This window comes from Macaca fascicularis, chromosome 3 (assembly GCF_037993035.2).
Source record: "Macaca fascicularis isolate 582-1 chromosome 3, T2T-MFA8v1.1".
Lineage (NCBI taxonomy): Eukaryota > Metazoa > Chordata > Mammalia > Primates > Cercopithecidae > Macaca > Macaca fascicularis.
The window spans coordinates 176,611,258-176,626,218 of NC_088377.1; the positions used below are offsets into that span (position 1 = coordinate 176,611,258).

Here is a 14,961-nt window from a genome sequence, read left to right on the forward strand (position 1 = left end):
TGGTGAGCTGTGATCACATTACTGCATTCTGGCCTGTGTGACAGAGTTAGACTCTGTCTTAAAAAAAAAAGAGCTAAGTAATATATACACATGTGAAGTCCTCTGTCTGCCTTCCTCAGCCCATTGACTTCTATCTAAATACACACCTGTGGGCCATTGTGATGTGCCCAGCATGGCAGTGGTATGATACTAAGGCATGTTTTAGAGCAAAAGAGGGGGGCCTTAAAGGGAGCTGCCACCCCTTCAAAATGCACTGACTCTGAAGCATCCTACCAATTGTCACTAACACCTTCTCTCTCCAGTGAAAAGGAACTGGAGGGAAAAACAAAGTCCCAGCAAAGAAGATATCCTACTCCCAATTTTAATAATACTTATTACCGAATATAATATTAATTTTAATAATATTTATTATAATATTATGTTTATTATAATTATTAAATAAATTTAATAATTTTGGCTTATTAGCACCAGCCTCGGTTTGGTAGTGTAACTTGATTCTTTTCTGATCTTCGTGACAGTGTCTACACAAATAATTCATGCAACATGCTGTATCTTTTGAAGTAAGCGTTTTGATTATTTTTGGTTCAATACTTTGAGTCCCTTCTTCTAAATCTTACATGCTGGTAATCAGCTTTGTAAAGAATTCCTAACCCAAGGCCAGGCCTGGTGGCTCATGCCTGTAATCCCAGTAATTTGGGAGGCCGGGGCAGGCGGATCATGAGGTCAGGAGTTCGAGACCAGCCTGGCCAGTTTGGTGAAACCCCATCTCTACTAAAACACAAAAATTAGCTGGGCATGGTGGCACGTGCCTGTAATCCCAGCTACTTGGGAGGCTGAGGTAGGAGAATCACTTGACCCCAGGAGGCGGAGGTTGCAGTGAGCCGAGATCGTGCTGCTGCACTCCAGCCCGGGTGACAGTGCGAGACTCCGTCTCAAAAAAAAAAAAAAAAAAAAAAAAGGCTAACCCGCAGTTTCCAAAGGAACTTGTTTTTGTGCAGAATGTTTTAGTTTAAGTTGTTATTTGGTAATTGTAAATTATCTTCTGTAGCTATTGGATTAATGCACTTCACATAGTTAAAAGTTTGAAAGCTAGTTGACTAGGTCTCTAAACTTAAGGAACTGAACCATCCTTTTAGACGTATGTGGTTCATTAAGCAGTTAAGTTCAGAAAAGGGCTCAGGGCTGTTCCTGCCAAGAAGTTGGTGAAGACATTTGGCAAGTGGCATGCTCAAGAGGTTGTCTTTGTAATGTTGCAGAATCGCCTACCAGAGGAATGATGATGATGAAGAGGAGGCAGCCCGGGAACGGCGCCGCCGAGCCCGACAGGAACGGCTGCGGCAGAAGCAGGAGGAAGAATCCTTGGGACAGGTGACCGACCAGGTGGAGGTGAATGCCCAGAACAGGTACTCTCCTCTTTGGGACGGGGAATTTCTAACTTACGTGTTAGCCTGTCTGTTGAATGGAATTTGTCAAGCAAAGCATTCCTTTCCCGGCTCAACTCAACGCTTTTTCAATCTAACTTGTTGAATTATTTTGCAGTCATTTTAGGCAACTAATCTGATTAGATAGGCAATCTGATTTAGACATTAGGACACGATATTCTATTTCTCTCCACCCCGTTCCCATCTCATAAACATACCCCACTTGAAGGCTTTTATTTCATTTTACAATCTAGCATTTGTTTAATTAATAACTATGGTGTGCTATATCTTTTATATATATATATGTATATATATTTTCTGTTTAATTCTTTTTTAAAATTTCAATAGTTTTTGGGGAACAGGTGGGGTTTTGGTTACATGGATAAGTTCTTTAATGGTGATTTCTGATATTTTAGTGCAGTCATCACCCGAGCAGTGTACACCATACCTGATGTGTAGTATTTTATTCCTCACACCCCTCCTACATTTCTCCCTGAGTCCCCAGTGTCCATTATATCACTTTTGTACCTTTGCATCCTCATAGCTTAGCTCCCACTTATAAGTGAGAACATATGATATTTGGTTTTCCATTCCTGAGTTACTTCACTTAAAATAATGGTCTCCAACTCCATCCAGGTTGCCGTGAATTCCATTATTGTGTTCCTTTCTATGGCTGAATAGTATTCCATGGTGTGTGTGTGTGTGTGTGTGTGTGTGTGTGTGTGTGTATGGTAAGTAGCTTCTAACTGGGGAGTAGGTATAGCAAAGGGGAAATAGGTATAATTTCTGGGGTTCCTGACTGACTTTGACTCCCAATTTGACCTGACGTATATATATGAGAGAGATATATATATGTATGTATATATATACAACACATTTTCTTTACCCACTCATTGGTTGATGGGCATTTAAGCTGCTTCCATATTTTTGCAATTGCAAATTGTGCTTCTATAAACATGCATGTGCGAGTATATTTTGCATATAATGACTTCTTTTCCCCTGGGTAGATACCTAGTAGTGGGACTGCTGGATCAAATGTTAGTTCTACTTTTAGTTCTTTAAGGAATCTATACGGTTTTCTGGTGGGTTATTTCTTTAAATAAGAAAAAGTATTTACATTTATTCTGTAGGGTATTGCTATCCATTTTGAACTGAAGATATGTTAGTATAGTAGAGTTCTCTGTGCCTACCATTAATAGGTAACACATGAATTTTTAAAGTGGGCATGAATTGCAGATGTCTTCTCTTTTCCAGTACACAGCCTGAATCAATAGTCTCTGATCATTATAATATTCAACAAGATACAGAATTCTGCTTAATTTAATGTGGTTATTCAAACACACTTAATGAGTTTGCTATTACGTATTTTCTCACTCGGGCCCTGGTAGAAATCAGGGAAGTTGAGAATGCCTAATAGGTTCAACTTCTTCAAAGAGGGCTTTTGCAGCAGAAATAAGGTCTTATGGTTCATTATGCTAATGGTTAGTATGTGCCATTTATATTGTCATTTATATGCCCCAAGGTCTAAAAAAGATGAGGATATTTGAGGAGGAAAATGGAGAAAATAATTTTAATTTAAAACCATGGACTGATTATAATGGTTACACTATATAAGATCTCACATGTGGTTTTGGTTTTAGTTTGTTTTACTTTGTTTAATTCAATCTATTTAGAAAATTCTAAAGGGAATGGGTCCCGGCTTCCTTAACCTAAGTTTGGGAGGCTGTATTAGAAGGTTTCTGAAAGCAGTCTTGAAAATGTTGGCCGGTAGCACAGATATTGGTTACCCTTTCCCTCAGTAAGTAGCTTCTAATTGGGGAGTAGGTATAGCAAAGGGGAAATAGGTATAATTTCTGGGGTTCACTAACTGACTTTGACTCCCAATTTGACCTTTCGCTAATTGTATTTCTTCAGTTAAATGGAAATAAAAATTAATACTTTTCTCCTAAAAATGCTGCTAAACTTAAACTATGTAATAATGCATGTAAAATGCAGAGTGTCATACACATAGTAAGCACTCAATAAATTTTCACTGTTACCAGATTCTTAACACGGGAGGGCAACATAGTTATTCACTGCCTTTTCTGTTTTCAAGCTGAGAGAGAAATAATAGAAAGAGTTTTAAAAATGGCATTTTGATGCCTTTCCTGAATCTTGTTATTAATGAGTGGTCAACAGGAGCTTAAAAAGTTACTGCTGGTGTGTAGTTTTCTTGCTTTTAAAGTCTTGCTTTTCCTTGTGCTTCCCTTCTCATATTTGGCTATTATTCATTATTTCATGCTATTGATCGAATTCAAATGCTTTTTTTTAAGAAAATCATATTGAGGTTTGAGAACGTGTGATTTATCTCTGACATATTAGTTAGCCACAAGAAGAATAAGTCTTCTTGGGGCTAAACCACTCTAACTGGCATTTGATATCTACTGGTTATTGTGGTCATGATTTATATATAGGCAAAGAAATATTCAATACAGTTTGTTGGTTTCTTAGCATAAGAGTACTTTAATCTGGCTAGCACTTTGGAATTTTGGTGCCTTTTTAAAATTATTAGAATTCAATTGATCCAAATGCCCTCTCTATAGACTTCCCCTTCAATTATAAATTTTTTACATTTGTAGGGACATTTAATCCTTGTATGTCTAATTTCATGGACGCAGTATCCTGAAGCAAAAGTAAAGGCCAAGAAAGTTTTAAAGCTAGTTTTTACTATGCTAGTTTTCGTTGTTAAATATGAAATGTGTTTTTCCAAAATTAAGTGAATTTGAACTTCGAAAGGGCCAAGTTTGGTCTGAACTATGAAATTTGATGGAGTTTCTAAACATTGAAAGACAAATTCTTCCAACTCTGGTCCCAGTTCTGGTGTCACATGACTGGTTGTTTCCTGCAAGTAGAAACCAACACCCTGGCTTGGACAGTGTCCCGCATCCTGCAATAGTGAGGGAGGTGATGGACAGCAGTTTAACTTTTGGAGATTTTTTTTCCTTTTAAAAATAAATGTCAAATTTAACTGCCCTTTTTCCACTGTAGAAAAGATGGACAAGAAACCCTTTATTCATGGAAGTCTTGACAAAGAAGGTAGATTGTGTATACATTAGTTAGGGTAATGCTGGCTGCGATAAAGATTAGTACCTCCAAATTGTAAGTTTAGTGCAGTAACACTTACCATTATGCATATTTCTGTCTAGTTGGTGGAACCAGCCACCTGTCTTCTTTTCTCTTGTGGTTCTCAATCCCTAGGGCTTGGCGCTTACTGATCTACCAACAGACAGAGATAGAGAAGACAGGGAGTGCACCTCTGTTTGTTCATTGCCTTGGTTGGGTACTTTGTTTACATTTCATTGGCAGTTATTGGTCACCTGGCCCCGCCTAGGCGCAAAGAAAGGAGATGGTGCAAATTTAATCCTTGAGTGGTGATCACTCCCCCCGACTATGGAAGGAGGAGCAGGAATTGTAAGGGACACTTAGATGTCTCTTCCACTGGGGTCATTGGCATGAGTGTGGAATCTCAACACTGTAATGTACAGTTTCTTCCTCTCAAAGTACCTTGGGAGCCTTCAATCCAGATCAGGAATTCTAGATGACTTGGTGACATGTGAGAATACTACATGACATCGAAGGAATTCACTTATTATTTCAGTTTGATCCTTAAGTTTGAATTCCCCAAGTAGCAAGTCCAGAAACAAAGATTTGACTACAAGTCATTTATTTGTAAGGTGATGCTAGAAACGCTGGTGGGGGTGTGGGAAGGTGAGACAGAAAAGGGAAGGCCACCAAATAAAGGTTGCATGACCAAGCACATCACCACTGGGTATCTGGAGCTTCACTCCACGGGGAAACTCTGAGGTCCAGTGTGGAACACACACCTTGGAGTTTTCCAACTCAAAAAGTGAGGGGTGCTGAGGTATCTAAACACTTAAGGCTCATCAATTTTTGTTTGAAAACTGCTCCCAGGGGACATTAATACCTAAAGCACTTCTGGCATGGGGAGTAGACTCCAGTGCCAGAGAAAGGCTTGCACATGCTGTCAGCTGAAAGCCAGGCAGGCATGTACTAAAATGGTAACGTACTGGGGACATGGGCAGGCTTGGCACTACTGGCATCTGCTGTAGTCCTGGGTGGCACAGGCTGTATGAATGCTGCTGACTGATGAATGAGCAAGCTGTCTTTGGTGTTGTTCTTTCTGTTGTACAGTGTGCCTGACGAGGAGGCCAAGACAACCACCACAAACACTCAAGTGGAAGGGGATGATGAGGCCGCGTTCCTGGAGCGCCTGGCTCGGCGAGAGGAAAGACGCCAAAAACGCCTTCAAGAGGCTCTGGAGCGGCAGAAGGAGTTCGACCCAACAGTAACAGATGCAAGTCTGTCGCTTCCAAGCAAAAGAATGCAAAATGACACAGCAGAAAACGAAACTGCCGAGAAGGAAGAAAAACGTGAAAGTCGCCAAGAAAGATACGAGATAGAGGAAACAGAAACAGTCACCAAGTCCTACCAGAAGAATGATTGGAGGGATGCTGAAGAAAACAAGAAAGAAGACAAGGAAAAGGAGGAGGAGGAAGAAGAGAAGCCAAAGCGAGGGAGCATTGGAGAAAATCAGGTAGAGGTGATGGTGGAAGAGAAAACAACTGAAAGCCAGGAGGAAACAGTGGTAATGTCATTAAAAAATGGGCAAATCAGTTCCGAAGAGCCTAAACAAGAGGAGGAGAGGGAACAAGGTTCAGATGAGATTCCCCATCATGAAAAGATGGAAGAGGAAGACAAGGAAAGAGCTGAGGCAGAGAGGGTAAGGTTGGAAGCAGAAGAAAGAGAAAGAATTAAAGCCGAGCAAGATAAAAAGATAGCAGATGAACGAGCAAGAATTGAAGCAGAAGAAAAAGCAGCTGCCCAAGAAAGAGAAAGGAGAGAGGCAGAGGAGAGGGAAAGGATTAGGGAGGAAGAGAAAAGGGCAGCAGAGGAGAGGCAGAGGATAAAGGAGGAAGAGAAAAGGGCAGCAGAAGAGAGGCAGAGGATAAAGGAGGAAGAGAAAAGGGCAGCAGAGGAGAGGCAGAGGATAAAAGAGGAAGAGAAAAGAGCAGCAGAGGAGAGGCAGAGGATAAAGGAGGAAGAGAAAAGGGCAGCAGAGGAGAGGCAAAGGGCCAGGGCAGAGGAGGAAGAGAAGGCTAAGATAGAAGAGCAGAAACGTAACAAGCAGCTAGAAGAGAAAAAACGTGCCATGCAAGAGACAAAGATAAAAGGGGAAAAGGTAGAACAGAAAATAGAAGGGAAATGGGTAAATGAAAAGAAAGCGCAAGAAGATAAACTTCAGACAGCTGTCCTAAAGAAACAGGTACAGTAAACATTTTGCACCAAATGTGTGATGCCTGTGACTTGTGAGAAATGTAATGCACATCTGATTTGGGACTGAGGCCACATGCATATAGCTCACATGCTTGATCATTTGGCAAGCTGTTCATTTTTTCAAGCCATAGCAATACACAAGCATGCGGCAATTGATTGATGGCTGAATATTCAATCAACCAACTTTACTGGGACAGCCAGTAAATTTGGCTGTCCAAAAGACAGAGAGAAATTGATTGCTCTGTGCTTGATTGTTATGAATACCAAAAAACCCGAATTAATCCAAAGATGATAAATGTGGTGGTGGTGTGTTGGCTTCTGATTCTGCACCTGCATCTAAACTCATTCTTTTAATTATCTTTCCTCTATCCATAGGTCTGCATGAGGCAAGAGGCCCTTAACTCCTTACCTCACTCATGGGTTTGATGTTGAATTAAAAAAATGATAAGAGCTGGGGTGGGAAATAGACATGAATAATAATGGTCAGACATTTCATCTTAAGAAGGCAAAAACAGGCTGGGCGCGATGGCTCACGCCTGTAATCCCAGCACTTTGGGAGGCCGAGGAGGGCGGATCATGAGGTCAGGAGATCAAGACCATCTTGGCCAACATGGTGCAACCCTGTCTCTACTAAAAATACAAAATTAGCTGGGTGTGGTGGCATGTGCCTGTAATCCCAGCTACTCAGGAGGCTGAGGCAGGAGAATCACTTGAAACCGGGAGGCAGAGGTTGCAGTGAGCCAAGATTGTGCCACTGCACCCCAGCCTGGGCAACAGGGCGAGACTCCATCTCAACAACAAAAACAAAAAAAAAAAAGAAAGAAAGAAAGAAAAAAAGAAGGCAAAAACAAATACCTGGAAATTAACTGGTAATAAAGAGGGGAAAGAAACTGGTTGGAACCTTTCCTTAAAAAAAAATCAAAACCCTGATTTGCCAACATGTAGACCTCAGCTTAATGTAGACTTGCAGAAAGCCATTAATTTAGGGTAGTATCAATGTATAACTGACTGGTAATTAAGAGCATACATGCTTCTTTATTATCTGGGTGACACAAATTCTTGTGGCCTGAGGAAGGGTGGAAATAGTAGGGGGGAAATGTTTGTAAGCTTTGAGAAAGATTTTTTTGTCTGCAAGGCTGCATTAAAAGCACTGTACCTAATCACCACCACCACCACACCACCACCAACCCTAAAAAAAGAAAAAAGGAGATGCTTTCACATTCACCTTTCCAGAGCAAATTCTCTGTCACTAAGCCTGCATTGCACTGAAGGTGTCTTTAAGTCCTGCTTCTGTATAAGAGGCTCATGAACAAAGCTACAATTGAGATCATGAGCAAAGTGCACCAAACCACACACGAGGTTTGTAAACACACGAGGAGTGCCACATCATGCTAGATTTCAGTAAGCGCAATGGCAGGCACAAGAGAAGATGTTGGGGTGGGAAGAAAATAGCCCACCTTGCTGTTTAGAACCACTGTGCTGTGAGCGCTGAGACGGCAGAAGAGAAGCCATCCCATGCAGCACGTGCAAAGCGATCTGAGCACCCTGTCACTCTTGTAAACTAGAAAGGGCTTCTTTTACTTGTATGACCTTACCATTCTTGAAAATAAAAAGGGAGAAGAGAAGGGAGCTAAAGTGCAAGCTAAAAGAGAAAAGCTCCAAGAAGACAAGCCTACCTTCAAAAAAGAGGAGGTAAATATGATTGAGAAGTAATGATCGTAAAGCAACAGAAAAAGCAGTCAGTGTTCCAAGATATCTCAGGTCTGATGATCTCAAAATTGTAACCCCATATCCAGTGTATTTCAAGCCATGACTCACAATCCATTAAATAGTAAGATCAGCTTAGAGTGTCTCAAAATTAATTAAATGTATCAGTCAGCATTTTTTAAAAAATGAAATGGATAGAAAGCATCATAGGGCACTGTAGGTAGTAAGTATTGCATTGTCATGTAAATTGTCTTTTTTTCTGTGGGACACCATCAAAAAGACTTGAAAAACACTGCTGGAATCAATTTATCCTGCTTTCTAGTCTTCTGAATGCTAATTTTTTTTCCTTGAGCCATTCTACTTTCATTTCAATCATGAAATATTTCCAACTGGCCTTGATTAATGCTTTAACTTTTCAAAGGAAAAACACCCATACACATCTCAGTAGAAAATTTGATGAACTGAAGATGATATTTGGTTTTCAAAAAGAAAAGTTTGGCCAAATGTTCTGCATTGCATTTCTGAGGCACACACAGGAGCAGGTGCCAGGGTGTTTGACTGTAGGTAAGTGAACAAGGAGCTCTACAGATAGAATGGCACGGGATTTGACAGTAGTCAGAACACCACATCAGAATACCTGATTGCATTTCAACTCTGGTGCTGTGTTTGCCCCAAATAATCTTAAAAATTGTGACTATATCGAATAAGTTCACAATATTTACTAGAATGTGGTGAAACTGAATTATTAGAAGTAGGAAGACCCGAAGTTCTTCACCAAGAGACTGGTGAGGTGATTTGTGGCCAACAAGCTCCAACCCACATGGACTGTTGCTACATTTCTGTGCCTATCATGGCATCTATTAAGAAAGCTAAAAATCTTAAACAGAAATCCATATTTAGAAAACAGGTGACCAGATTAAATAGGGGGTGGATTATTTTCTTAAATATGTTTTGTCAATTTCACGTGAAAAATGAAAACCCCCAGTTCACGTTACATATTACATTTCTGTTAAGATGTATGTTCCTCTGTTTCTAACAGAAGTTGCGGTGGTTTGGAATTGAAAATTGAATATGAGCACAGGCCATATAAAGGAAGGAGAAAGTGTAAATGCCAATAATAGGAAAACTGCATTTAGCTCTCATGAGGCAGTCAAGGAAATCATTCACTGAACATGTTGGGAAACACTTTTCATTTAGTGACCAAATGCCTACAAATTCATTTACAAAAAAGAAAAATGAAAGTTACCTCAGAACTAAACTCAGAAATATGTCCCACATGGGTTCTTGTAGTGTTTCTTGGTGAATGTCTTTATAGAAGAAAGAAGTGGGCATGAAATGATGACTCAGTAATTAAACACGTGGGGGAAGGGAGGCTGTAGAAAACACTGGAGTCTGTATTTAAAATTTCATTCAGTTCACTAAAATGGGATTTGTTTTTACTGACCAAAGCTTTCTGTACCTATGTAGAGTGTCTGAGAACTAGAAGGGCCCATCAGTTGCCACTCGGATGATCCTTTTGTCTCTTTTCAGATAAGGCCCCAGTTCAACAGCATCCTTGGTGTCAATCAGATACTCCCAGGAATGACTGAGCCCTGCCCTTTTCCCCAGTTGCCCCTCAGCACATTCCAGCCAGTTCCAAAACATTTGGCCTGTTTTTGACACAAGGCCAGATAAGCTACTCAAACTGGTTAAAAAAAAAGAAAAAGAAAGAAAACAAATCCCATCTATGTTCCTTTTTTAACATTGTGTACATAACCTGCTGGTCGAAAGACTCGGTTTTCCCCTTTCCAGCTAGTTGTGTTGTTCCTTTATGTAGACAGCTTTAAATCATGTTTACATGATTCAGCCATTTTAAACAACCTCTTCCTATTTTTTTTTCCTTTTTGTTCAAAAAAAAAAAAAAGAAAGCAACTAACTAAAACCTTTCCTTTCAAGGATTTATGCAGCATAGGATAGGGCAACCACAAGTAAACACAAACATCACGTGAGCCTTCTTAGAGAAAACATTTCCAGAAATCACTCCAATGTCTTAAAAAACACACAAAATAAAACCCGTCTTTCTCCACTGCAGTTTAACTGTGGCAATGAGTTGCAGACGATCACCAACATTGAAACTTAATTTAGCTTTTTTTCTCTCTTCTCCAATTATAAAAAGTCTCTTTTTAGTTCTTCATGCAGGAGCTATTTTATTTCTTTTCTGGCTTCTAACAGGAAAACAGTTTCTAGCAGAGCGGCTCCTGAGGTATTGAAAGTGATGTTTGTGTCCTGCGGATTAACCCTTCCCAAATATTGGTGCGCATTTAAATCACCTGCATTTAAATCACTTAAATGCAGAATCTGATTCCATGAGGTCCATGTTGTCCGTGAACCAAACTTTCAGTAGTGAGGAGTCTAGAAGACGTCCATGTTATAGAAATTGAACCCAGGAAAGGATTTGGGGCTTCTGAAGCTAGCAAAAGCACGTTACACCCAGCCTGAGGAAACAGTAGCTACACCCAGCTCTTGTTGCTATTCTGGAACCAAATAATGCAAAATATGCTCGAGACACATCTCAGTCCTTGCTCACTTGACTTTCTGAGTGTCTCTCTGGCACAGGGGCCTGTCACTTGAATTCCCATCCCCCACCTCATCCCCATGTGTTATTCCACTGGATATCCCAAGTATCTAGATTTCCAAAACCCAAATGATCACATTTGGCCAGAGCCTTTCTTTTGAGTATGCTAATGTTATCTGTGTATGAAGCACACAAACTCTTTTAGGATACGCGGCTACCTATTAATCCTTCAGCACAGATGTTCTCCATGGTAACATTCTGACCTATAAGATCTAATGCCTTTCCCAGAGGGCTCAGAATCCCATGAGTTTGGTTAAATCTGCCATAACATCTAAAAAAAATGTAAAGGCTCTATGAAATTACTTTATTTATTCATTTCCCAGAAAGAGAAAATAATTTTCAGTTGAACTCAAATCATCATTATTACATTGACAATGTTTCTAAGGTTTTCCATAAAGAATATAAGCCTGCCATCCACTGTAGCCTTTGCCAATAAAGGCAGAGCTTGAAAAACAGGGGAATTTTTTTTCTGTTAGACATATATCATCTTACAAATCTACTTTAAACACTTTTGGGACCAGTAAATCAGATATAATACATTTGGGGAGAATGGAAATTTTTCTGACTGCAACATAGGAGAAACGAGTTAAAAGGGAATGTCTCCATGCATAGTGCTCCACAGACCGTGAGCTCCTACTCAGAATTTGTTTCATGGTTATCCCTAAAATGGGTTTCCCTCACATTTGGAGCCACAGATAATTCTTAACCAGAACATAAACTCCAGTGTCTGGATTTTGGGGCTAAGTCTAACAATGGTAGGCCAAAATGAGAATATATTTTGTTTCCTCCTTCCTGTCCAATGAATACTGATGTATTCTTGGGGAAGGACAGCCATCAGGGAGCCACAGTGAAGCTGTCATTCAAGCTATGAGCTTGTTCCTTTTTTCTGTAGCCTCTCATGACCCATGAGGAGCCAAGAGGGAAATGACAGGATGAAAAATTCAGAAGGAATCCTCTGGTGCAACCACATTTTTTCACGTTTGTGGTACCAGCATCCCAGAGCAGTCAGGTGATTTGTCTAAGTAACACAACTACTTTGTTGTCAGCACTGGAGCCAAAAGTCAGGTTTCTTGATTTACAGACAAAGCTCTTGGAGAGAATGGCAAAGTACAGCCCCCATTTTCAGCGTGTCCGAGGGACATCCTAGGTATATACCCCATGGTGAAAGATTGAAGTCTTAACTAACTAGGACAGCATAGTAGTGAATCCCTAGTAATTAATCAGATAATACCCAAAGACGACAAATGACTTAAAACGTATCAATAAAGAGCAAAAAACAGTGCTCTGCTTTGTAAAACATGCACTTTAGGCCAAGTGCAGTGGCTCACACCTGTAATCCCAGCACTTTGGGAGGCTGAGGCAGATCGATCACTTGAGGTCAGGAGTTTGAGATCAGCCTGGCCAACATGGTGAAACCCGTTCTCTACTAAAAAGTACAAAAATTAGCTGGGTGTGGTGTTGCATGCCTGTAATCCCAGCTACTCATGATGTGACGCGGGAGAATCCCTTGAACCCGGGAGGCGGAGGTTGCAACGAGCTGAGATCACACCACTGCACTCCAGCCTGGGCAACAGAGCAAGACTCTGTCTCTAACAAAAAAAAAAAAAAAAAAAAAAAAAGCACTTTAGAAGTAAATCTTCACAGGGTATCTGAAGAATAGGTGAGAAGAGGTGAGTGATCAGGTCAGGATAGAACCTCCTAGCACCTAACATCCTGAGTTCTTACGGCCTACCCTTCCTCTGTGGGTTTCTTTAGAATGCTCGTGCTTTGTAACTGTCTTGAAAAGAACCATTGTGAATGCACCTCACCTGTTTTCACACGCATCTGTTAAGAATGGATGAGATGATATAAGTGAAGTAATTTGAATTCCTTTACCCCTTCCCCCAAAAAAGCTATGTAAATTCATTTTACTTTTAAATAATCTGTCTCATTTACTGTAAGAAACACAAAATCCACAAAATATGAAAGCTAACACCTGCCCTCCATATATCATCTTCCTATGTCTCCCACCACAACCACAAAACTACTTCCAGAGAACTAAATTTTTATTGACAATGGAAATCAAGGTAAACCCTGGAATTTTTCCTATTCCATTCTAACTTTAATGGTTTAGATGACTACAGACATGTTCTCACAGACCCCACATATCTTTGGATCCTCCTGCTAAAGATAGGGTTAGTAAGTGTCCCGTCCTTGGGACATAATTTACTCAGTTGATTAACATACTGGTCTTTGCCAGAACTGGCCTGGCAGATCTAGCTAAACTGGAAGGTTTCCTTTTCTTCCTTTCACATTTGTGTCTTTCTCACAGATTGTCTCTCCATCCAGGAAGAAACCTGTCTAAGCAACGTGGTCATTCTTCCCTCAAAGCCACCCTAATAATTGCTCTTCCCAGTGGGAACTGCAAACACTTACTTTTACATGAAGTTCCCACAACGTCATGGTTTCCAAACAATAGTACTACCACTGCTCTTGAAAATAAAAACCCCAGTGAGATCAGGGATGATCTTACCTTCTTAAAATTGTGGTAAAGGTGTTTGTTCACAGGCTAAAGGACCATAGCTCATTCTCTTAAGAATTTCACCTGATTCTAACTCTACCACATCTGAGTGGTTTCTTTCTGAGTTTTCTGCCTTCCTAACAATTTTGGGTCTTATTTGATGACACCAACCAAGACCTAATAAGATTTTTCTTGTTCTGTTTCTTCCTGATATGTACTGTTGGTTAGATCAAAGATGAAAAGATTAAAAAGGACAAAGAACCCAAAGAAGAAGTTAAGAGCTTCATGGATCGAAAGAAGGGATTTACAGAAGTTAAGTCGCAGAATGGAGAATTCATGACCCACAAACTTAAACATACTGAGAATACTTTCAGGTAAGAAGTAGCAACTAGTTAATAGTAACTGTGTTCACATGCAAAAAAATTTTAAAATGTCAGTCTTCCCATCCTGTGCTTCCAGACAGAAACGTGCTAAACAGGCAGCATGCTTTTGTTGTGAGGTCATTAGCCATTGTCTTAGAGATACTCAGTCAGCAAGTCCAGTTCTCATATCACTAACAGAGGACCAGCAGTCACCGCTCAGACAGGGCTTAGTCTGCTTTTCCTATTATTTTGAAAGGCAGATCATGCTTGGCATCCATGTTTTTGTTCACTGACCTTTTGTGAGATGAGTGTATTAGAAAACATTATGACTGGGATTCATATCATTCAATGAATCTCTATATGGTCTGACCACCTTCCTAAGAGACCTTTCTCAGTACCATTTTCAAGAATGCGTTTTCTAAAGGTTGTAAATAAATACTGCGTAAGACTAAGATTGTTTTGTGGTGAAATACTTGGGAAACATTGAATTAAGCTAAATTCATCAGATTTCTTTACCACATGACTTTGAAGGCCCTTCATGCTCATTTGCATTGGAAGTCTCTAAGAGGGAGTGAGGGTATGGACAGACTGCTCTATTTTATACAGTTTGGAAAAACTCTCTCGTATAGCTTGAGCTTTCCCCTCAACATAACCCCCTACCCCATCAAATTGAAAATCTGGGCAACTGATTATCAGACAGATGAGACCAGTATATTCAGGTAAATCCTCATTTCTAAATACAGTCGAATCCTGAGAGCTCTCTGCCAGTTTTGTAGAAGAACTCGAGGTGCAGACACCGGGCTGGCTACGTGATTCCTGTGCTCCTTCCCCACAAAACACTCCCTCCAACCACTGGGGCCGAATTCCAACCTCTGTTACGTCACTGGTTGCTGTGCCAGATGTGCTGGAGAAGAGTCTTGGGTTCCTGCAATGTGGATTTCCCTGGGCTTGTTTCTTGGCTGCAGCCTTGCCTAGAGACCCTGTTTTTCTGAACACTTCAAATAAGAAAGTCATCAGGCAGGT

At 40.4% G+C, this 14,961-nt stretch overlaps 1 protein-coding gene across 49 annotated transcripts in view; it reads left to right on the top strand.

Moving 5' to 3' along the window:
* The window catches only part of CALD1 (caldesmon 1), a 236,492-nt gene that overhangs the window by 191,008 nt on the left and 30,523 nt on the right, over positions 1 to 14,961 (top strand). For 15 of the 49 annotated variants that reach the window (XR_012432887.1, XR_012432886.1, XR_012432889.1 and 12 more), the window contains 3 exons: positions 1,257 to 1,403; positions 5,613 to 6,015; positions 13,805 to 13,950. Coding sequence is in view for 29 of the 49 variants with exons in the window: in XM_074036021.1 (XP_073892122.1) it covers positions 1,257 to 1,403; positions 5,613 to 6,015; positions 13,805 to 13,950 (696 nt within the window). In the remaining 20 variants the exon portion in view is untranslated. Of the gene's footprint in view, positions 1 to 1,256; positions 1,404 to 5,612; positions 6,745 to 7,130; positions 7,304 to 8,369; positions 8,448 to 13,804; positions 13,951 to 14,961 lie in introns of those variants that run through there. The other 34 variants (XR_010585850.1, XR_010585849.1, XR_010585852.1 and 31 more) reach the window with 5 other exon arrangements.